The sequence below is a fragment of the Dendrobates tinctorius genome, unplaced genomic scaffold, assembly GCF_039654945.1.
Source record: "Dendrobates tinctorius isolate UK_male_01 unplaced genomic scaffold, ASM3965494v1 ptg000046l, whole genome shotgun sequence".
Lineage (NCBI taxonomy): Eukaryota > Metazoa > Chordata > Amphibia > Anura > Dendrobatidae > Dendrobates > Dendrobates tinctorius.
Window position 1 is genome coordinate 8,372,605 of NW_027361714.1, and position 24,926 is coordinate 8,397,530.

Consider the following 24,926-nt stretch of genomic DNA (forward strand, 5'->3'; position numbering starts at 1 on the left):
TGGACCTCGGGCTGCGAACGCACCTAAACACCATCTTATTATTTGGTGTGTTCCGCCAGCCCTTAACACTGGGGAGGGGGCTGGGGGTATAGCTCAGGGCTAAACAGGAGATAGGGACAGATCGGAGACTTGGGCCTCACTACCATTAAGTGTACCCCCAAGTTTAGGAAAGTCAGGGCACCCCCTTAGCCTTAGGGGCAGTTCAGGGGCCCAGGTTCCTTGTCCCCGGTTTTCCCACTACTGCCCCATGACAGATATACTTAATAAAAGTTTTTTCTAATTTTGTAAAATGTTTTGAGATTTTTTAATCGTAATTTTTATCACTGCTAACATTTAGTATTATTGTACAGTGGGTACGGAAAGTATTCAGATCCCTTTAAATTTTTTACTTTTTGTTTCATTGCATCCATTTGGTAAATTCAAAAAAGTTCATTTTTTTCATCATTAATGTACACTCTGCACCCCACCTTGACTGAACAAAACCAGAAATGCAGAAATTTTTGCAAATTTATTAAAAAAGAAAAATTGAGATATCACAAGGTCAAAAGTATTCAGACCCTTTGCTCCGACACTCATATTTAAGTCACATGCTGTCCATTTCCTTGTGATCTTCAAAATGGTTCTGCATATTCATTGGAGTCCAGCTGTGTTTAATTAAACTGATAGGACTTGATTTGTAAAGCCACACAGTTGTCTATATAAGACCTCACAGCTCACAGTGCATGTCAAACAAAGTGAGAATGATAAGGTCAAAGGAACTGGCCAAGTGGCCAAGGAGCTCAGAGACAGAATTGTGGCAAGGCACAGATCTGGCCAAGGTTACAAAAGAATTTCTGCAGTACTCAAGGTTCCTAAGAGCACAGTGGCCTCCATAATACTTAAATGGAATAAGCTTGGGACCACCAGAAGTCTTCCTAGACCTGGCCGTCCAGCCAAACTGAGCAATCGTGGGAGAAGAGCCTTGGTGAGAGAGGCAAAGAAGAACCCCAAGGTCACTGTGGCTGAGCTCCACGGATGCAGTAGGGAGATGGGAGAAAGTTCCACAAAGTCAACTATCACTGCAGCCCTCCACCAGTCGGGCCTTTATGGCAGAGTGGCCCAACGGAAGCCTCTCCTCAGTGAAGAAATATGAAAGCCTGCATAGAGTTTGCTAAAAAACACATGAAGGACTCCCAGACTATGAGAAAAAAGATTCTCTGGTCTGATGAGACAAAGATAGAACTTTTTGGTGATAATTCTAAGCGGTATGTGTGGAGAAAACCAGGCACTACTCATCACCTGCCCAATGCAATCCCAACAGTGTAAATTGGTGGTGGCAGCATCATGCTATAGGGGTGTTTTTCAGCTGCAGGGACAGGACGACTGGTTGCCATTGAAGGAAACATTAATGCTGCCAAGTATAGAGATATCCTGGATGAAAAGATCTTCCACAGTGCTCTGGACCTCAGACTTGGCTCCCAATAAGACAATGACCCTAAGCACATAGCTAAAATAACAAAGGAGTGGCTTCGGAGGCATAATATAGACTTTTTTTTGTCTATATTATGCAGTTTTTGCAGCTTGCACGTGTTCACACTAGGAAGTGCTGATGGTTTTTTTTTTTTGCTTATTTAAGTAAGTCTGGAGGCTGGCTGCCACCAGTCTGATCTTGCACCCCTTCCATTGGCCTTGCAGGTGCGGCAATCAACTCTAGCTGCCCATAAATTGTAGGCTTAGCCCAGTAGTGACATGTTTGTCCAAAATTGTAGGCTAGTGGCCCAGAAGTGGCTTATAGTGTAGAGCAGGGACCCACCAGAGGGAGGTCACCTTGCCGTGGTTGATGGGCATACATGAATTGGCCAATTTGTGCACTAAGAACCTTCATTTTTCATCTATTACTGTAAGTAGAAAAAAAATTTGCAAAAAATTATTTTAAACATTTTGAGAAGTTTAATCTAAATTGAATGTTTTTAATGTTTTTCTGTGTTTTCACATGGCCTAGATTCATGCACATGTGCTGCTGTGTTCTTTTTGTCTATATTATGCAGTTTTTGTAGCTTGCACGTGTTCACACTAGGAGGTACAGATTGGTTGTTTTTGCTTATTTAAGTAAGTCTGGAGGCTGGCTGCCTCCAGTCTGATCTTGCACCCCTCCTATTGGCCTTACAGGTGCCTCAATCAGCTCTACCTGCGTTAAATTGTAGGCTTAGCTCAGTAGTGACATGTTGGTCCAAAATTGTAGGCTGGTGGCCCAGAAGTGGCTTGTAGTGTAGAGCTGGGACCCATCAGAGGGAGGTCACCTTGCCGTTGTTGATGGACATACATGAATTGGCCAAGTTGTGCACTAAGAATCTTCATTTTTTCATGTATCACTGTAAGTAAAAAAAAATTTTGTAAAAAATTATTTGAAAAATTTTGAGAAGCTTAATCTAAATTGAATGTTTTTAATGTTTTTCTGTGTTTTCACATGGCCTTGATTCATGCACATGTGCTTCTGTGTTCTTTTTTGTCTATATTATACAGTTTTTGCAGCATGCACGTGTTCACACTAGGAGGTACTGATCTTTTTTCTTTTTGTTTACTTATATATACATTTTACAAAAGTCAATTTCCTCTTATATAATCCTACATACAGTATAATGAGCCCCATATACTGCTCCATGCAGAATAATGGACCCCATATATTTCTCCATACAGTATGAAAGACCTCATATATTACTCCATGCAGTATAATGAGCCCCATATATTGCTCCATACAGTATAATGAGCCGCAAATAATGTTCCATACAGTATAATGAGCTCCATATAATGCTTCATGCAAAATGGTCCCCATATAGTGCTCCATACAGATTGGGCCCCATATACAGTAGTGCTCCATACAGAATGGGCCCCATATTGTGTTCCATACAGACTGGGCCCCATATAATGCTCCAAAAAGAATGTGCCCCATATTGTCCCTCATGTACAATGTTCCTCATATTGTGCTCCATACAAAATGGGCCTCATATAGTTCTCCATACAGAATGGGTCCATATAATATTCCATACAGAATGGACCCCCTATTAATGCTCCATACATAATGTGCCTCATATTTGTGCTCCATACAGAATGGGCGCCATATACAGTAATTATCCATACAGAAATGGCTCCACATAATGCTCCATATATTTTAAAAAATAATCAAATAATTACCTCTCCCTCTTCCCTTGCTGCTTGCGGTCTCTTCAGTATCTTCTGACTCCCTGCACTGCTCAGCGCAGAGGGCACGCTATAGTGATGTTATCGGACCTTCTGCCCTGAGACGTCAGAGAGTCAAAAGACGCAGAAGAGATCAGACCTGCGGAGGAGCAGGGAGAAGTATGTGGCACCGGCCCCATCGCTGGCAGCGGCTCCACCGTCTTACGAGCCCCATAGTGTGTCAGTGGACTTTGGCATGTGCCGGGGTCCATGCCATGATGGCAAATGTTTTCCACCTATAAAACTACAAGATCCAACATGAATATATTAAAACTGTGCTATCTTATCTTTTAACCCATAACTTCATAATTATTTTAATTTCAGTATTTACAAAAAATAGCAGCGTTTCTATGAGTGCTGAATGCAATGACACCCCATCCCTAGCAAATTTAGGCATGGCATTGTTGGAGGAGATTTTCCTTTTTATATAGGATAATCCCTTTAAAAAAACATCATATATGATGTGAAAAAGCATGAGGTAAGATCCTAGATGGCAGATATGTGCAACTGAGGTGTTTTGTCTCGGTAATGTAAAATCTATGCCAGTAACAGGATTACTAACTAATAAATAAGAGAGTTAATTTGACTGGATTTGGGGTCTGGGACTTAGGAGAAACCAAAAGAGTCTGGTTGATAAAAGGTTGTTCCCATAATCCAGCCCAGGGCTTACAGGCCTAATAGTAGCTGAGGTAGCTTAGCGGTGTGGAGCTATGCTGGAGCTGAACTGGCGAACGTGTCTGGTTAACGTGTTTAAACTTCTTGAACTGATACTGTCTGGAATTCTGAGTTTGACGCTGCTACATTTACATTGGAGCACTGCGCCTGAAGACATTACTGTTTATACTATTCATTGGTACTGGAGAAATGCTAGTGTGATTTTGGAGCTGCTAAGCTTATGGCGGACAATAAACTTTATGCTACTTTGATATAAAAACCTTGTGCTGATTTGTATCCAAGCGACCACCATAGATCTGAAATTGGTGGAGAATGTGGGTAGAAACTTTGCCACCTTCTCAAAAACAGCACAGATGGAAATTGGTACACCAGAATAGGACAGATTTGTGAAGTTACCAGTTCTCCCTCGTGGCATCCTGCATGAGTTACCTACTGACTCTCACACTCACATCATTGTAAATCCCTATAGGATTCCTGATGTTGTCTCAGTGGAGGCGATACAGAGCTGGCCCGCCTCCTCACAAAAAAACATGTCAGAGCATTCTGGGAAATATAGGCTATAGAAATTTGCCCCAAATATTCCAATATTGGCAGCACCTCTAACTGATCTTCTAAAGGGCACAAAATCAGTTATGGTTAAGTAGTCTTCAGAGCCTTAGAGGGCATTTCAACAGCTTAATCAGACCATCTGTTGGCAACCAGTTTAGGTGTGAGTGTGTGTGGTGTGACGGTGTTCCACTGGTGGTACCGTTCAATATGTTTGTACCAGCAGCAGTTTCCATATTGAGACACCCATCACTTGGGTGTCCCAATATGGCGGTCGGTGAACTTCCTCCTCTTGGAATTCTGGGATAAGGTGACATCTGGACAGAATAGGAAATAAAAACATTACAAGGCAATTATATAAATAGATGGTAATGAGCCCTAGCTTTTGGGCAAAGGGGGGGTATGTAAGAAAGCAGGAGGTAAGATCATGGTTGGCAGATATGTGCCACTGAGGTGGTTGGCCTCACCATTGTAAAATCTGTACCAGCAACACTGGGTTACTGAGAGTTATAATTTAACTGAATTTTGGGTCTGGTATTTAGGAGCAACCAAAACAGTCTGGGTTAAAAAGGTTGTTCCTATAATCCAGCTCAAGTCTTACAGGCCTAATTACAGCAGCTGGGTTAGCTCAGCAGAGTGGAGCTGTGCTGGAACTGAGGCGTGTTTGCTTGATAAACGCATTTAATCCCTTAACTACCGCCAATACGCCTTTTAACGGCGGTAGTTAAGGGTAATTAAACCACAGCGTCGTTAACTAACGGCGCTGTGGAAAAAGTGTATAGCGCCCCCCAGAGTCGGATTTTCTCTGGGGTCTTGGCTGCCGGGGGTAGCCGAGACCCCAGAGAACATGATTCAGGTCAGTTTTTACCAACCCCGCTTTTGCAATCGCCGTTATTAACCGTATAATGGCAACTGCAAGAAAAAAAAGCGTGATTTTGCTTTCACTTTCTCTCTCCTCTAATGTGATCGCACATCAGAAGAGAGAGAAATAGGGTCCCCAATCCCCCCAGTACCTCCCGGTGGTTCCTCGGGCTCTCCTGCCTCCTCCAGTGGGCGCCACCATCTTGGTCCGGGAAGAAAATGGCAGGCGCATGCGCAGTGCACCCGCTGAATCTGCCGTCCGGCAGATTCCATTCATTCATCCAATGTACATTTTGATCACTGTGATAAACCCTATCACAGTGATCAAAATGAAAAAAATAGTAAATAACTCCCCCCTTTATCACCCCCTTAGTTAGGGAAATATAATGAAATAAAGAAAATATATTTATTTTCATTTTTCTATTAGGGTTAGAATTAGGGTTAGGGTTAGAATTAGGGTTAGAATTAGAGTTATGGTTAGAATTAGAGTTAGGGTTAGAACTAGGGTTAGGGTTGGAATTAGGGTTAGGGATTAGGATTAGCGTTAGGGTTGGGATTAGGGTTAGGGGTATGTTGGGGTTAGGGTTGGAGCTAGAATTGAGAGGTTTCCACTACTTAGGCACATCAGGTGGTCTCCAAACGCAAAATGGTGCCACCATTGATTCCAGCCAATTTTTCGTTCACAAAGTCAAATGGTGCTCCCTCCCTTCCGAGCCCAGGTGTGTGCCCAAACATTGGTTTACCCCAATATATGGGGCATCAGTGTACTCAGGACAAATTGCACACCAACTTTGGGGGTCTAATTTCTCCTGTTACCATTGGGATAATAAAAAAATTGGGGGATTAAAAAATCACTTTTGTGGAAAAAAAAGATTTTTTATTTTCACGGCTTTGCATTATAAACTTCTGTGAAGCACTTGGGGGTTCAAAGTGCTCACCACACATCTAGATAAGCTCCTTGGAGGATCTCAAAAATTGGTTATTTTTAGGGGTTTCTACTGTTTAGGCACATCAGGGGCTCTGCAAGTGCAAGATGACGCCCGCAGAACATTCCATCAAAGTCTGCATTCCAAAACAGCGCTCCTTCCCTTCCGAGCTCTCCCATGCACCCAAACAGTGGTTCCCCCCACATATAGGGTATCAGCGTACTCAGAGCAAATTGCACAACATCTTTTGTGGTCCAGTTTCTCCTGTTACCCTTGTGAAAATAAAAAATAGTGGGCTAAAAAATCATTTTTGAGGAAAAAAAAAGTTTTTTTATTTTCACGGCTTTGCATTATAAACTTCTGTGAAGCACTTGGTGGTTCAATGTGCTCACCACACATCTAGATAAGCTCCTTGGGGGGTCTAGTTTCCAAAATGGGTTCACTTTTCTGGGCTTTCTACTATTTAGGCACATCAGGGGCTCTGCAAATTCAACATGACGCCCACAGAACATTCCATCAAAGTCTGCATTCCAAAATGGCGCTCCTTCCCTTCTGAGCTCTCTCATGCACCTAAACAGTGGTTCTCCCCCACATATGGGGTATCAGCGGACTCAGCACAAATTGCACAACTTTGGGGGTCTAATTTCTCCTGTTACCCTTGTAAAAATAAAAATTTGGGGGCGAAAAGATCATTTTTGCTGAAAAAAAATGATTTTTTATTTTCACGGCTCTATGTTATAAACTTCTGTGAAGCACTTGGAGGTTCAAAATGCTCACCATACATCTAGATAAGTTCCTTAAGGGGTCTAGTTTCCAAAATGGTGTCACTTGTTGGAGGTTTCCACTGTTTAGGCACATCAGGGGCTCTCCAAACGCAACATGGCGTCCGATCTCAATTCCAGCCAATTCTGTGTTGAAAAAGTCAAACGGTGCTCCTTCCGTTGCGAGCTCTGCCGTGCGCCCAAAAAGTGGTTTACCCCCACATATGGGGCATCGGCATATTCAGGAGAAATTTCTCAACACATTTTGTGGTTCATTTTCTCTTTTAACACTTGTGAAAATAAAAAAAATTGGTTCTAAATTAAATTTTTTGCAAAAAAAAATTTAATGTAAATTTTTTCCTTCCACATTGCTTCAGTTCCTGTGAAGCACGTAAATGGTTAATAAACTTCTTGAATGTGGTTTTTAGCACCTTGAGGGGTGCAGTTTTTAGAATGGTGTCACTTTTGGGTATTTTCTGTCATGTACACCCCTCAAAATGACTTTAAATATGATGTGGCCCCTAAAAAAATGGTTTTGTAAATGTTGTTGTAAAAATGAGAAATCGCTGGTCAACTTTTAACCCTTATAACTCCCTAACAAAAAAAAATTTGTTTCCAAAATTGTGCTGATGTAAAGTAGACATGTGGGAAATGTTATTTATTAAGAAATTTGTGTGACATATCTCTCTGATTTAAGGGCATAAAAATTTAAAGTTTGAAAATTGCAAATTTTCAAAATTTTCGCCATATTTCCGTTTTTTTCATAAATAAACATAGAAGAAATTTTACCACTAACATGAGGTAAAATATGTCACAGAAAACAATCTCAGAATCAGCAGGATCCGTTAAAGCGCTTCAGAGTTATAACCTCATAAAGTGACAGTAGTCAGAATTGTACAAATTGGCCTGTTCATTAAGCTGCAAAATGGCTTTGTCACTAATGGGTTAAACTTCTTGAGTGATACTGACTGTAATTCAGAGATTGGTGATGCTGCATTTACTTTGACTCATTTATTCATTTGCATTAGAGGACAACATCTGCAAGGAGTTTGTATGTTCTCCCCATGTTTGCGTGGGTTTCCTCCGTGTACTCCAGTTTCCTCCCACATCCCAAAGACATACTGATAGGGAATTTAGATTGTGAGCCCCATCGGGGACAGTGCCAATAATCTCTGTAAAGCGCTGTGGAATTAATGGCGCTTTATAAATTAGTAAAATAAATAAAGCTGGTTTCATTTTGGAGCTGTAAATTTTATGATAGACAATGAACTTTATGATGTTTTAATATAAAAACCCTGTGCCGATACATATCCAAGCGGCTACCAGATAGCTAAAACCCTACAATGAATATGGAACTGCTATACTCATCATTTAGATTGTGAGCCCCATCGGGGACAGTGATGATAATGTGTGCAAACTGTAAAGCGCTGCGGAATATGTTAGCGCTATATAAAAATAAAAAATAAATAATAATAATTATATGGGTTCTCAATATATCTTACATACCAGATTATATGGTTTACATTTATAACAATGGGGCTACCTTGAAATTAATGTATACCCAACATCCTGATACTATTACATTTTTGCATCTGGAATTCAGAGGTTCTCATTTTCATCACGAGAGAAAAACATTGGTGGACTACTTTGTTACTAGAAAGTTAGATTAAAGGGAGCACTTCCAACCCTGGGCAGAATGTTAACAGACACAACACACATTCCTGGAATTATAAGGCCTTCACACTGCCTCGGAAACCCATCCACACTATTACACGTCTCCTGGACCTCTTGGTTGCTGATGTTACTAGACTTCCATCGCACATGTGAGGCTCCCAGATTTCATGGACAGTTACTTCCACCTTCATACTTTGCTGCTAATTTTCTATCTTCCATTCTCAGAGACGTATATCACAGTATAGAAAGTAAGGTGGTGGTTTATTTCAACACGTTTCGAAGTACATGATACATGTGGTTTTTCCTGAAGAAGTTATATACTTCGAAACACGTTGAAATAAACAACCACCTTACTTGCCCTACTGGGATATACGTCTCCATTCTGTCGGCAGCATGGAATTTGTCCATAAACTCCCTTTACAGTCTGGTCGCTTGCTGATGGCTGATTTTGTACATTATATGCGTTTTTAACAGATTGAACAGGTGAGTTTAATCTGAGTGCAAAACTTACTGTATTTCTTGGATAAGACCATATTTGAGCTGATCTCTCCTAAAGTTCCTTGGTTGTTTTCTATTCTTGGGACTTCAGTTCTTAACCCCTTTCCGACATTGGGCGTATATTTACGCCGATGTCGGACTCCCTACCATTGATGTGGGCTCCGGTGGTGAAAAAAACATCTTTCCCGGGACATGTCAGCTGTTTTGAACAGCTGACTTGTGCCCACAATAGTCGCGGGTGGAATCGCAATCCACCTACAGCTATTAACCAGTTAAATGCCGCTGTCAAACGCTGACAATGGTATTTAAATGGCGCTTCCGGCAATTGCGCCAGAAATGCGCACACCGATGACCCACGTCACGTAATCGTGGGTCACCAGTGTGTCAGCATGACAACCAGAGGTCTCCTGAAGACCTTTATGGTTGTCAATGCTGGATTGCTTTCAGCACCACCCAGTGGTCGGCGCCCATATCAAGTCAGCAATTCTACTACATAGAGGCAATCTGACCATCGCCTCTATGTAGCAGAGCCGATCAGGCTATGGCAGCTTCTAGTCTCCTATGGAGACTATTGAAGCCTGCCAAAAGTAACAAAAAGTGTTTAAAACTATAAAAAAATATAAAAGTTCAAATCACCCCCTTTCAAAATAAAACAAAATAAAATTAAACATACCATATATATTCGAGTATAAGCCGGCCCGAGTTTAAGTTGAGGCATCTAACTTTACCACAGAAAATTGGGTAAGCTTATTGACTCGAATATAAGCCGAGTATGCATTTTCCCCTTATCTCTGTCCTGCTATGCGTGGCTCCCCCATTTTGTCCTGGTATGTGTGGCTCCTCCGCCCTGTCCTGCTATGTGTGGCTCCCCCTGTTGTATGCATGGCTCACCCTGTTGCATGCATGGCTCACCGGTCCCACATGGCTCCCCTGGACCCATATGGCTCGGCTCCCCCGGTATCACACAGCTCACCCCCCGTCTCATCGTTGTATGCATGGCTCACATTCCTCCTGTCCTACTTACCCTCCTTGCGTCATCGCTGCATCTCCGTTGTCCCGGCGTGGCAGCTCTCCTGTACTGACCAGTCACATGGTACTGCTCATTAAGGTAAGGAATATGCTCTCCATGCCTATGGGAGTGGAGACGAGTGTATATTCATTACCTTAATGAGCGGTACCATGTGACCACTGAGCACAGGAAAAGCTGCCGGCGCCGAGACGGAGATGCAGCGACGGCATGAGGATGGTGAGTATGATGTCTTCTGTTAGCCGGCGGATGCAGCTGCAGCTGTCACTGTGCCACAGCCGCCGGCACCTGCCGCTGCTCCGCTGATCCCCCTCCCCCGCCGGCTTTCTGGACAATGACTTGTGTATAAGCTGAAGGGACCGTTTTCAACACAAACAAATGTGCTGAAATTCTTGGCTTATACACGAGTATATATGGTACACATATTTGGTATCGCCGCGTTCAAAATCGCCCGATCTATCAGTAAAAAAAATTTTTACCTGATTGCTGAACAGCGTAGTGAGAAAAAAGTCAAAACACCAGAATTACTTTTTTTGGTCACCACGACATTGCATTAAAATGCAATAATGGGCGATCAAAAGAATGTATCTGCACCAAAATGGTGTCATTAAAAACGTGGCTTTGCACATTTTGCACGCAAAAAATAAGCCATCACCCAACCCAAGATCACAAAAAATGGAGACGCTACAGGTATCGGAAAAATGGCGCAAATTTTTTTTTTTTTTTTAGCAAAGTTTGGAATTTTTTTTCACCACTTAGATAAAAAAGAATCTTGACATGTTTGGTGTCTATGAACCTGGAGAATCAAAACGGCAGGTCAGTTTTAGCATTTAGTGAACACAGCAAAAAAGCCTAACAAAAAACAAGTGTGGAATTGCACTTTTTTTGCAATTTGACTGCACTTGGATTTTTTTCCCATTTTCTAGTACAGAACATGGTAAGACCAATGGTGTCGTTCAAAACTATAACTCGTCCACAAAAAATAAGCCCTCACATGGCCACATTGATGGAAAAATAAAAAAGTTATGGCTCTGGGAAGGAGGGGAGCGAGAAACGAAAATGCAAAACCGAAAAAAGCTCCAGTGGGGTTAAGGGTTTAAAGAAGCCTTCCCATTAATTTTTTTTTTTTTACTTAATCTGTACATATATAAAGTTGTGTTTTGGGATAATATAATACACAATTTGCCACTAGAGATCCCTACAAAAGAGCCTAAAGTAAAACATAACTTTTAATTATTTTGCAAACGAAACACACATTCAAAATTACAAAACAAATGTGTGAAGGTGTACCACAAAAGTGATTTAGTGACAAAAGTGCGAGTGCATATAAGTCCAATTTGTATTATTGCACTATACTTATTGGCTCTAGCTGTAGAGGGAATTTCAGTATTACCATTCAAGGTGAAATTTGCCCAAAAGCATCCCTTCACTCCGAGCTTCACTCACTGCCCTCACCTCTGCTAAACAGGCCTACTTCACAACCCTCGTATCTTCCCTATCCTACAATCCCAAAGTTATTCAAAACTTTTATCTCCCTCCTCTGCCCACCACTGCCCCCTCCAACCTCCGTCATCTCTGCTAAGGACTTTGCCACACACATCAAAAATAAAATCCACCAAACAAGGCAAGTCTTCATTGTTCAACCACCACAAACCCTTTGTATACCAGACCAATGCCCAAACCCCATAACCTCCCTATCTAACTTCACTGAAGGGGAGCGTAATTGTGTCTCCTCTCCAAACCGCACCTCACAACCTGTGCACTCGACCCCATCCCATCCCACCTCCTCCCCAACCTCACCACCACTCTTATCCCATCCCTAACCCACCTCTTCAACCTATCACTAACTTCTGGTACCTTCCCTTCTGCTTTCAAACATGCCACAATCACGCCTATCCTTAAAAAGCCAACCCTCGACCCAACCGCTATGTCCAGCTATTGCCCAATATCGCTGCTCCCATTCGCTTCCAAACTCCTGGAGCAGCATGTCCACGCTGAACTTTCCTCCCACCTCTAATCTAACTTGCTCTTTGACAATTTTACAATCTGGTTTCTGCCCCACCACTGCTCGGAGACAGCCCTGACCAAAATTACTAACGACCGGCTTACAGCCAAAGCTAAAGAACAATACTCTATACTCCTCCTTCTAGACCTGTCCTCTGCTTTCGACACAGTTGACCACTGCCTCCTACTACAGATCCTCTCTTCCTTTGGCATCAAAGACCTCGCCCTATACTGGATCTCCTCATACCTTTACAACTGCACATTCAGCGTCTCCCACTCCCACACTACCTCCTCATCCCACCCTCTCTCTGTTGGAGTCCCCCAAGGCTCTGTTCTAGGACCCCTACTCTTCTCAATCTATACACTTGGCCTGGGGCAACTCGTAAAGTCCCATGGATTCCAGTACCACCTGATGACACTCAGATCTACCTCTCAGGCCCAGTTGTCACCTTTCTGCTGTCCAGAATCCAGGAGTGTCTGTCAGCCATATCCTCCTTCTTCTCCTCTTGCTTCCTCAAACTGAATGTGGACAAATCTGAACTCATCATCTTTCCCCCATCTCACAGATCTTCCTTACCTGACCTATCACAATTAACAACATCACTCTTTCCCCCGTACCAGAAGTCCGCTGCCTCGGAGTAACCCTTGACTCTGCCCTGTCCTTCAAACCGCACATCCAAGCTTTCTGCCTCCTGTCGTCTCCAGCTCAAAAATATTTCCAGAATCTGTCACTTATTTTTTCGACTATCAGCTGTCGGCGCCGCCATCAGGGGGTTATCTACAGTATTCTGTAATGCTGTAGATAAGCCCCAGATGTAACCTGAAAGAGAAGAAAAACGAGTTATATTATACTCACCCAGGGGCGGTTCGGGTCCGGTCTTGGTCCGATGGGTGTCGCGGTCCGGCGCCTCCCATCTTCTAAAGATGACGTCCTCTTCTTTGCTTCCCATCGCGGTTCCTGCGCAGGCGCCGGACCTCTCTGACCTTTCCCGGTGCCTGCTCACTGCAGTACTCTGCTCTGCCCTCAACAGGTATTGTGAGGAAAGAGGGAGACACAAGCGCAATATAGGGTCTTATCCCACAAATAAAGTAAGCGGTTTGACAAAAAACTGCTCACCTGGTAGTAGGAATTCAAAGCATGTATAGATAAGGGCTGCTGCAGATCCACAAGTCAGTCACCGACTATCTGAAACAGAACTCTGCAAAGGAATACGTGGATTTCGTCCGCGCTGCCCAAATGATGAAATTCCAGAAGGTTAATAAAGTTTGACAGTGGCTTATTCTGCGTGTTTCAAGGTTTTTTGCAACCTCTTCTTCAGGAAATACCACCTCCTGAAGAGGACGTCACCGCTAGAAGATGTGAGGCGCCGGACCGGACTGCGACACCCATCGGACCAAGACCAGACCGCCCCTGGGTGAGTATAATATAACGCAGTGTTTCAGAGTCTAACATACTTGGTTGAGATCATGCAGGCAGTGTCTGATACATGCTGCCCATGGTTGGATTCCACAACAATCGACAAGTTATCACCTGTCTTGTGGAGAGATAACTTATCGTCACGGTTCATCTCCATTAAGTCAGCCAAATTTCTTGGACAATGAAAGCTGTAATGCTTGCAGTAAATGTATAACTAACTGTACCTTAGCCATTTTAGTAGCCATGACCTGTCATTAATTTATATACAGTGGTGGTGGAAGTGTGCCTCAATTAAAGTCATTACATATTTTTTTTTAATAATCGATGTGTACACCAAATTACAAAGGGCCAAACAGCAGGAAAGATAAGAGCACTGCACTAAAGGTACTGTCACACTTAGCGATGTACCAGCGATCCCGACCAGTGATATGACGCGGTCAGGATCGCTGGTACATCGCTAAGTGGTCGCTAGTGAGCTGCCACACAGACAGATCTCACCAGCGACATCGCTGGGGACGGGGGTCGCTACTTACCTGTCACACTAGGCGATCCTGCGTCCTCCCGCCCGGCTCCACGCTCGTCACTCGTCTCTCCACAGGAAGCGCCGCAGGAAGCTGACGACGAGAAGCAGTCCTGGACGTTCTCGCGCGATCAGCGATAACCAGCGGGGGAGCGGGTCGTAGGTAAGTATCAGACACAAAGATATCGCTAGCAATATCGCTATAACGTCACAAGTTATAGCGATATTGCTAGCGATATCGCTTAGTGTGACAGTACCTTCAGTGTTAAGGTGAGTGAAAGGCCTCCTGCAGTATTTTCATATTTTACTTTGTATAAACGAAAGAAAAAAATTGGATTCTTATACAATTGGTTCCATGATTTCCAAATGGACGCCACATTAATGTTTTTAAAAGCAGACATGGATTCATATGACCACTTGAGTGGTGATGCACATTTTATGTTAAGTTTTTATATTTTTATTAACTACTTTTTATTAACTGTTTAAATGATACAAACAACATTTATTTATGTTACTTGCGTAGCACCATTAATTTCACGGCACTTTACAGACATTATCATCATTGTTCCAATTGGGACTCACAATCTAATTTCCCTATAAGTATTTCTTTGAAATGTGGGAGAACCTGGAAGAAACACACACAAGCCTAGGATGCCGTGCAAAAATAAAGTGTGAACAGGGCCTAAGAGAGACATTTTACTCATACATCATATAGAACTCTCTCCGGATTTATACATGCCTATAGATCAGAGCTGTTCACTATCAACATAACATAGGTATATTTTGTGATCTTAGGTTATGAAATAAATACATCAAATATTCTTCAATGAGTTATTACTAGTATGCGGCATCATTTCACAAAATCACCTAATAAAAGAATAGTGTAGACTGTGTTTTGTAGAGTTACAACTTAGGTTACACAAAACAATTTTCTCAATTCACAGATTGGGGTTGCTGATGTAAAATGGATCCAACCACAGCCAAAAAAAGAAAAATATATTAGAGTGGCAACAGACACAAGCCCAGAAGACAACACAATTGATGACATTTAACTAGTGAATAAAAGCTGCTCATCATGCAAGAACTGTTCTTTTTCGTGTCTATCAATTACTACAGCACTATCATCTACTTACTGATGCTTACAATATAATTGGACAGGCATACAAATTTCTTCTAAGTCTCTCCATTACACAAGTTGCTTGTGAATGAAGCTTCTCTACATTAAAATTTATAAAAAAACAGATTAAGAAGGCTTCTTTCACACTTCAGTCTTTTGACATCAGTTGAAATCCACCGTTTTTTTCTCATAGAGTTGCATTAGCAACGGATTGTGACGGATGGCTCTCCGTTGCATCAGTCATTTGACGGATCCTTCGGAATTTCAGTGTCATTCGTCTGGATACAACATAGTAACGTTTTTTGTCTGCGTTGAAAAGGCGGATAGTGACGGATCCGTCGCCGTCCGTTGTCTGCTATAATGGACGCCTATGGACGGCGGATCCGTCGCTGTCCGCCACATGACGGAATCCAGTGACGGATTCCGTTTTTTTTAAACTGAGCATGCCCGGAAGAATTTCCATTCATTTCATTTAACCCCAAAAGCCGTTCCGGCACAAAAAAATCTCTCTCTCTCTCAACTTTTGTTCCTTTAAATTTCATACACTGGCTGCTGCGACGGATCCGTCAAAAAACGGATCCGGTGCAGTTTTTTGCAAATCTGCAACGGATCCGCTTTTTCACATTTTGACGGATTGGAACTGACATCAAAAGACTAAAGTGTGAAAGAGGCCGAAACAGCATGAATCAGAGTCACCTAGAATCTTTCATGTTAATGGCTACTAGAAAGGACATACTGATGAAACTTGATGGAGATGGCATTATTGACAAAGTGGCTGAAAAAAGCAACCTATTGTCAAATGTATTGATGCCTTAAAGGGAACCTGTCAGCGGAGTTGTGCACAGTAACCTACACACAGTGTTGGGTCGGTGCCGTTATACTGAATAAAATGATACCTTGGTTGATGAAATCCGTCCTGTGGCTGTTTCTTAATCTTTCTTTTGAGTTTTGTGTAAATGATATGCTCATGCCCTAAGGTGGAGTTCATGTACGTGGTGCTGTGATTATTCATAATGCAGACGGCTGACTGGTCACTGATCCCTCACTGACCTGCCCCCTAGTTTGCATAATGAATACCACCATCACATACTGAATAAAATATCACGCTTCTGCAGGCAGGTGCCAGCCGTGGTACCTGCACTGCAGCAGAATCGCATGGTTACTGTGCATGTAATACCTTTCGCAGATATACTTGGGCTAGGAAGAAAAAAAATGTAATTTTGAAAATGGCGCCTGCACAGTAGCAGCTATCGAATTGTATAGAGATCCGAGTTGCTGTCGCGCAGGCAGTGCCATCTTGCTTGATAAGAAAAAAATGTCCTCCTCCAAGATGGTGCTGCCCCTGCAGTAGCAGCTCTCGGAAATTGCCAACATCTGCTATTGCAGAGGAGAGAGAAATGAATTGTAAATCTGACTTTTTTTTGTGATTGCCGTTATTCGTTGAATAACGGAGATCACGTGACAGGGGACCGTAAAAACCAGCCCTGATCATATTCTCCAGAGTCTCAGCTACCACCAGTAGCCTGGACTCCAGAGATTTTCCGACACTGAGGGAGCGCTATACCTTTATTTCTCAGCGCTGTTAAAAAGCAGCGCTGAGGAAGAAGTACCTTTAACTGCAGCTGCTAAAAGGCGTATCGGCAGTCATTAAGGGGTTAAACTTTATCCTTTAGAAAATTGGTAGCCAATGAAGGAATTTACAAAGTTGAGAGGTGGGTTAATAGGGCAGAGCTAAGAAGGGGTGCGAGAGCATTTGCTGGGGGGCCACAAAGGGATGTAGTCAAGGAGCAAGGTGATGACGGCACCACTAACATTTTAGTAGAGTCACGATTTAGGAAAGTACGGGGTCTAAAAATATTTTTGAGTAGGAGAAGGCAGGAGGTTGTAAGAGCTTGGATGAGCAATTTGAAGGACAGGGCAGAGTCAAAGACTACTCCGAGGCAGTGGACTTGCGGTAAAGAGGAAAGCATATCATTTATTGAGATAGATAGGGAAAGGGAGTTAGCTGAGATGGAGGAAGGACGACGAGTTTTTCCCACATTGAGCTTTAGGAAAAGCGATGAGGATAAAGATATGACTGCAGATATGACCTCTGGCATAGTGATAAGCGAGCACTAAAATAATCGGGTGCTCGTTGCTCGGGCTGAGCACATTGGAATACTCGGGTGCTCGAGCCGAGCAATGAACCCAATGTAAGTCTATGGAAAACCTGAGCATTTTTGCTGCGACCCCCCCCCATGGGTCCTTTTAGAGTCTAAAAACATCTGAAAATGATAGAAACAATGCTCAAATGACATGGGAACATCATGGGGATCACCCCTGGAAGCATTCCTGACTCCAAGGTCACAGCTGTGAACAATGTCAAGAGTGTTACGCCACTTTTACAGACGCACAATAAAACATACAAAAACAAAATGTATTTTCCTGGGAAATATGTTAAGAAACATCCTTTCCAGGGTAATGACTTGTGCATAAGGCAAAATAAAAAAAACAAAAATGCTCCTCCACCACTTGGGCTATGTTCACGCTTTTTTAACTTTAGCATTGCTTTCAACCAAGAGAAATGCATTCACTGGGAAACGTCATTTGAACATTTTACAACCTTATCTGGCCATGTGGTGTGTGACACATCCTGTTTCATTTATGAGAGACTCTGAAAGTTACAAAGTCTATTTTTATAGGGCCAGCAGTCAGCCCTCAGTATACAGTACTTAGAGAGCCATCAGCCGGCTATGCTTTGTTGTTCCCATTATTAAACAGTGGGTCTCTTATACTGTTATTGCGTATGCAATGAGTGGCAGGGCTGCCCAAAATTTGGACGCATCACAATAACCAATTGACCAGACGTCTTTGATGGCCACATGAAACCAAAGTTCCTATTATTCATTTCTTACTCCCATACTGTTTGCTTATGCATCGAATGCAAGGCCTGGCCTGCACCAAAGTTTCACACATCCCAATAACCCTTGGAACCAACGTACTGGATGGCAACATGAAACCAAAGTTCACATTATTAGTCATTTGATAATCCCATAATATTTGCCCATGAAGTGAATGCAAGGCCTCCTCCAAATTTGGACCCACCCCAATAACCCTTTGAACCGACGTCCTGGATGGCAACATGCAACCAAAGTTCCCATTATTCACTTGGTACTCCCATACTGTTTTCTTACGCATTGAATGCAAGGCCTTCCCTGCCCCAAAGTTACACAAACCCCAATAAGCCTTTGAACCAAGGTACTGGATGGCCACAGGAAAACCAAGTTCACATTATTCATTTGGTACTCCCATAATGTTTGCTTATGCATTGAATTCAAGCCTTGCCCTGCTCCAAAGTTACACGCACCCCAATAACTCTTTGAACCGACGTCTTAAATGGTCACATGAAAACAAAGTTCCCATTAGTAGTCATTTGGTACTTCCATAAATTTTGCCCATGAAGTGAATGCAAGGCCTGCACCAAATTTGCAGGCACCCCAATCCCCCTTGGAATAAATGTGGAGGATGACCTACGAAAAATGTTTTCCCAGTTTAAAGGAGTGGGTTTCCTATACTTGTAATGCCCATACACTAAGGGTCCCATTACACATAGCGAAGCTCCAGCGATCCCAACAACGATACAACCTGGTAAAGATCGCTGGTATGTCGCTACATCGTGGCTAGTAAGGTATCAAACAGGCAGATCTACTCAACGAAGATGCTACGATACAGCGATCCGTATAACGACCTTGGGGGTCGTTGGGACCTTGTCACACAGCAGCTATTCTGACAACTCACGCCTGCGTCCCTGAGTTCTGAGTCGCCAACGAGGTCGCTCGTCGTTGTTATGGGGTGTCAAACACAGCGATGCATGTTGGCCAGCGGGACACCAAAGAACAAAAAATGGCCTAGGACATTCGAGCACGATCAGTGATATCGCAGTGGAGGGCCGGTCGCCGCTGTGTCACACATAGCGAGATCGCTGGTGAGGTCGCTGTTGCGTCACAAAACTTGTGACGTTTTAGCGATTTCGCTATGTGTGAAGTACTCCTAAGTGTATGGGCTGACAAACATCTCCCCCTGGGGGTACACATCAACCTACTGTGTAAACATTTTTTTAGCTGCAGCTTTCGACACTGTTGACCACCATCTTCTACTCTCTAGGCATTAAGGACACTGCTCTCCTGGTTCTCTTCCTATCTTTCTGACCGCTCCTTCAGTGTTTTGTTCTCTGGCTCCACGTCATCTCCTCTTCCTGTCGGGGTACCTCAGGGCTCAGTCCTTAGCCCCCTTTTCTTCTCTACACAGCCCCAAGTGGACAGACCATCAGATTTGGCTTTCAGTACCATCTTTATGCTGATGACAGACAACTATATACGTCATTCCTCGACCTTACCCCCGCTGTACTAAAGAACGCCAGTGACTGTCTGTCCGCAGTCTCCAACATCATGTCCACTCTCCATCTGAAACTCAACCTCTCCAAAACTGAACTTCTGCTCCCGCCGTCTACTTAACTCCCTAAATCTGACAGTTCCCTCTCTGTGGGTGGCACCACAATAACACCCTGGCAGCAGGCGCGCTGTCTGGGTGTTATGTTTGACACCAATCTCTCCTTCACATCCCATATACAATCTCTTGCCACTTACCCCTAAAGAAGAACATCTCTAGAATCCGCCCTTTTCTCACCATGGAAACAACAAAAACCCTCACTGTAGCATTGATCCACTCCTGCCTGGATTACTGCAACGCTCTATTAATTGGCCACCCATTACTCGACTATCCCCTCTTCAGTCTATACTTAATGCAGTGGCCAGGATCATCCATCTGGCTAATCGGTACTCGGACGTGTCCGCTCTTCGCCAGTCCTTACATTGGCTGCCCATTCATTATAGGATCCAATTCAAAGTACTTGTTCTCACCCACAAAGCTCTCAACAGTACAGCACCCCCCTACATCTCCTCCCTCATTTCTATCGGCCTAACCGACCGCTGCGCTCTGCAAACGACTTTCGACTAACCTCTGCACTAATCCGTACCTCCCACTACCGACTCCAAGACTTCTCCTGCTCTGCGCAAATCCTCTGGAATGCTCTACCCCAAGAAATTAGGACTATCCACAATCTGCATAGTTTCAGGCGCTCCCTCAAAACACATTTGTTCAGAGCGGCCTATCATGTATCAAAGTCATTCTATGTGTAAGTGTGCATGTGTAGCCCACTCACTATCTCCATCCATCCCTCACTCCCTCAAGATGGCTGGACCATCATTGTAAATACACACCTGTACTTTGTATCTCTCCCACCTCATTGTAGATTGTAAGCTCTCACGAGCAGGGTCGTCTTATTTTGCTTTAATTATTGTTAATGTTGTTACTTATGTTTGGAACTGTTATACTGTAAAGCGCTGCAGAATATGTTGGCACTATATAAAGATTATTATTATTGTACGGGCATCATAAACACCCTTGAAAAAAATAACATGGCTGCTGCATCACGGAACTTGTTCACCCTGGTGACCTAGTGGTGGTGGATGATAAAGAGGTGGTTACCACCAATAGCAGGAAGCGCACGTACACCCATGTGTGGGTGTGAAGAGGTGCATGGGAATATACCTATCAAAAAAAGATACTGTATTTGAGGTTAGGTTTCGCTGTTATTCAGTGGTGTAGAGAAGTCTGGCCCAATCCAGTCCTTGTTCATTTTTATAAGAGTCATCTTTTCAGTTGACAGGCGGATGCGCTTATCTGTTATGATTCCTCCAGCAGCACTAAAAATCCTCTCTGACAGAACGCTAGCAGCAGGACCGGCCAGGACCTCCACGGCGTACAGAGCCAGTTCATGCCATGTGTCCAGCTCGGATACCCAATAATTAAAAGGCACAGAGGAATCCCGGAGGACGTTGGTACGGTCAGCAAGGTACTCCCTCAGCATCTTCCAAAACTTGGCACTCCTTGTGAGGGTACCCCGCACCTCAGGGACAGGGCGATGGGAAGGTCTGAGAAAACTCTCCTAGAACTTTGACAGTGTTCCCCTGCCTCTGCTGGATTGGAGTTGTGTCTCTCTCGCCTGTACTCCTTGATTGTCCAACAACCTCTGCCGCCAGCGTCTACAGATGGGAATTTTTTTAATAATTCAGCAACAAGGGCCTTCTGGTACTGTAGCATTTTAGTACACCTGTCTGCCTCCGGAAGAAGAGATTGAATGTTCTCCTTGTAGCATTAGTCTAGAAGTGTCACCAACCAGTAAGGACTGTCACTCAAAATTTTGAGAATACAAGGGTCATGGGAAAGGAAGCGTAACATAAACTCAGCCATGCATGCCAGACTGCTAACAGGCAAGACTTCCATGTCCTTGCCAAGAGGATGACTGACAATGCTCAGCCCCTCCTCACTGTCCTCAGGCCATCCACGCTGGACAGTATGACAGTCGTGCTTGTAGTACCATCTAAAGCACAAGAAAGTAGCTCCTGTCCTTCCTCCTCTTTGTCACCCAATCCATGTTTGGATGACATGAGGCTGGGCTGTGTGTAATCACCCTGTATGGTTCCTTGCTCCATCTCATTGTGCTCCGCCTGCAATGCCACCGCTTTGTGAGCAGAGAGCTTTTTAGAACACAGCGAACATGTTGACTTTAACTATGGCATCATCGCTGCTCACCATCTTGGTGCAGTCCTCACAGTTTTGGATGGTCCATATGTCTGACCCCCAAGTCCACTCCTGAGGTCTTATGTGTGGAGTCTGAACTGAATACCGTCGGCCTTGTTGATGCTGGTAATGAACAACTGCCCTCTAATGCTCACAAATCCTTTCCAAAATCTGCAGTGACACACCAAAGATGGCTGCGGCATTACAGTGCGTGGCAGACAATCCCTGCATGGTGATTGGGGCTCTAAAGCGCACCAAACATGCAAGCCGGGGCCTCAAACTCCCAGAAACGCTCGGCGCTCGCCAAGCAATGCAATATTCGGGCGAGTACCGAGTATGCTCACTCATCACTACTCAGGGATACTGCCTCGCAATACCCTAAATGTGGTAGATTAGTCTGCAGCTGTGACCTCCCTACTGTAGCCTGCAGATCTGACGCCCTCTAGCCCACCCTGCTATATTCTGATGGTGGTAGATTATAATCGCAGCTGTGACCTCCCTACTGTATCTTGCAGATCTGCCGCCCTCTAGCCCACCCTGCTATAGTCTGATGGTGGTAGATTAGTCTGCAGCTGTGACCTCCCTACTGTATCTTGCAGATCTGCCGCCCTCTAGCCCACCCTGCTATAGTCTGATGGTGGTAGATTACAGTCTGCAGCTGTGACCTCCCTACTGTATCCTGCAGATCTGCCGCCCTCTAGCCCACCCTGCTATAGTCTGATGGTGGTAGATTAGTCTGCAGCTGTGACCTCCCTACTGTAGCCTGCAGATCTGACGTCCTCCAGCCCACCCTGCTATAGTCTGATGGTGGTAGATTACAGTCTGCAGCTGTGACTTCCCTACTGTAGCCTGCAGATATGACGTCCTCTAGCCCACCCTGCTATAGTCTGATGGTGGTAGATTAGTCTGCAGCTGTGACTTCCCTACTGTATCCTGCAGATCTGCCGCCCTCTAGCCCACCCTGCTATAGTCTGATGGTGGTAGATTACAGTCTGCAGCTGTGACCTCCCTACTGTAGCCTGCAGATCTGACGTCCTCCAGCCCACCCTGCTATAGTCTGATGGTGGTAGATTACAGTCTGCAGCTGTGACTTCCCTACTGTAGCCTGCAGATATGACGTCCTCTAGCCCACCCTGCTATAGTCTGATGGTGGTAGATTAGTCTGCAGCTGTGACCTCCCTACTGTAGCCTGCAGATCTGACGTCCTCCAGCCCACCCTGCTATAGTCTGATGGTGGTAGATTACAGTCTGCAGCTGTGACTTCCCTACTGTATCCTGCAGATCTGCCGCCCTCTAGCCCACCCTGCTATAGTCTGATGGTGGTAGATTAGTCTGCAGCTGTGATCTCCCTACTGTAGCCTGCAGATCTGACGTCCTCCAGCCCACCCTGCTATAGTCTGATGGTGGTAGATTACAGTCTGCAGCTGTGACTTCCCTACTGTAGCCTGCAGATCTGCCGCCCTCTAGCCCACCCTGCTATAGTCTGATGGTGGTAGATTAGTCTGCAGCTGTGACTTCCCTACTGTATCCTGCAGATCTGCCGCCCTCTAGCCCACCCTGCTATTGTCTGATGGTGGTAGATTACAGTCTGCAGCTGTGACCTCCCTACTGTATGGAGAACAAAAGAAAAAATAAATTTTCCAAAAATTTACAAAAAACGAACAAATTGTTAGGCAACTCACCAAACCCTGACTAATGCACTGGCAGGATACAGCAAAGCCCCAGTGATAAAGGCTGGGGCAGCACAGGTGCATTCCACTGATAAAGACAGCCAGTTAACCCATCAGGGTCCGGCTGCCTAGTGGGAAATGCACACTAATAAGGCTTGCATAAGACATAAGTCACACTGATAAGTGTGATGCATAGTGTCTGAGCAGCCTATCAATGACGCCAAGATAGGCGGGCCGCTCAGCACTATATACATGCATCACACCAAATACCAAGCCAACATGAAGGGCTAAGCTGCATCCTGTAAAAATGATAAAAAGTGCAAAAAGATAAATGATAAAAAATATTGGGTATTGGTTACTATTTTGGCCAAAGCAGATAAGCTCACAACCCATCGTCAAGGGTCCCCAGATATTGTGAGTCCCTAACACTGAAACTAAATGGCGAACAAAAGAAAAAATGATCTCCTGTGTCCCTCCCTGCAGTGATAAGGACATCCCGGATTAAGCTTTGCAGGATTAGGCGCCATAAATCTGTATTTAGTTTATGTCCAGCAGCAATCCTCCTCACACAGCAGCGGGAAACGCCTGCGCACTAAACACTACAGTAAAGCTTGCGCGCACTTGGGTTGGGGGCGGGGCAGGAACAGCCCTCATGCTGGTCAGGCGGCGTCACCATCGCAGAGCATTCTGGGAGCATGTTCCGTGTTTTCCGGTGCTGGGTCCCGGTAGAATAACAATACGGAACGGCGTATTATAGGCTGAGCGGCTATTCCTGCACTTCTGCCGAGACGTCCTGGTCACAATACAGCAGGATGTTATCCATCGGGTCACACACTGCCCCTCCCACTACTCCCAAGTTGCCGCAGCAGAGGGAGGGGAGGATCACGTGACGAGCCAGCGTCTCATTGGGCGTGGTTGTCCTGCGCGTCTGTGGCAACCGGTGGTAGGTGGGGTGGGCTGTGGTCTCCAGCTGCCGGTGTGTGAGCGAGAGCGTGCGGGGCGGCCGGAATGGACGAGTTCCAGACAGCGGAGGAGGTGAGGCGGCAGTGCGGGCACAGCTCCTCCGGGACGGTGATGTCACGGTGCGGCCCTGACAGCCTGTGCATGTGGCGGCCATTGTGCTGTCAGCAGTGCAGAGGCCATGGTGCAGCCCCGCTCATGCATGGCCCCGCTGTGGTTTCCTTGTCACACAGCACCGTCATTCCCAGGTGACAGAGCAGGGCTCCCTCCGTGCTGAGACCGTCTCATTGTCAGGGGCACAGTAGGCAGTCGCCAGCCATGAATGGGGGCTTCAGGATCACCCTTAAAGGGATTTTCCATGTTCGGTCCGTATACCTGCGCCCAGATCCAGCGCTCAGGCTGTCGCTGCTTCCAGTGCCCCTTATTTTCTGCT

The 24,926-nt window shown here is 44.6% G+C and overlaps 1 protein-coding gene across 2 annotated transcripts in view; it reads left to right on the top strand.

Moving 5' to 3' along the window:
• Positions 1-1,789: 1,789 nt before the first annotated feature.
• Positions 1,790-24,926, top strand: part of DYNLT1 (dynein light chain Tctex-type 1) — a 37,455-nt gene continuing 14,318 nt past the window's right edge. The window contains exon 1 of one of the 2 annotated variants that reach the window (XM_073575691.1): positions 1,790-1,879. In XM_073575691.1, coding sequence (XP_073431792.1) covers positions 1,820-1,879 — 60 coding nt within the window. In that variant the 5' untranslated portion in view covers positions 1,790-1,819. Of the gene's footprint in view, positions 1,880-24,321; positions 24,569-24,926 lie in introns of those variants that run through there. The other variant, XM_073575692.1, reaches the window with a different exon arrangement.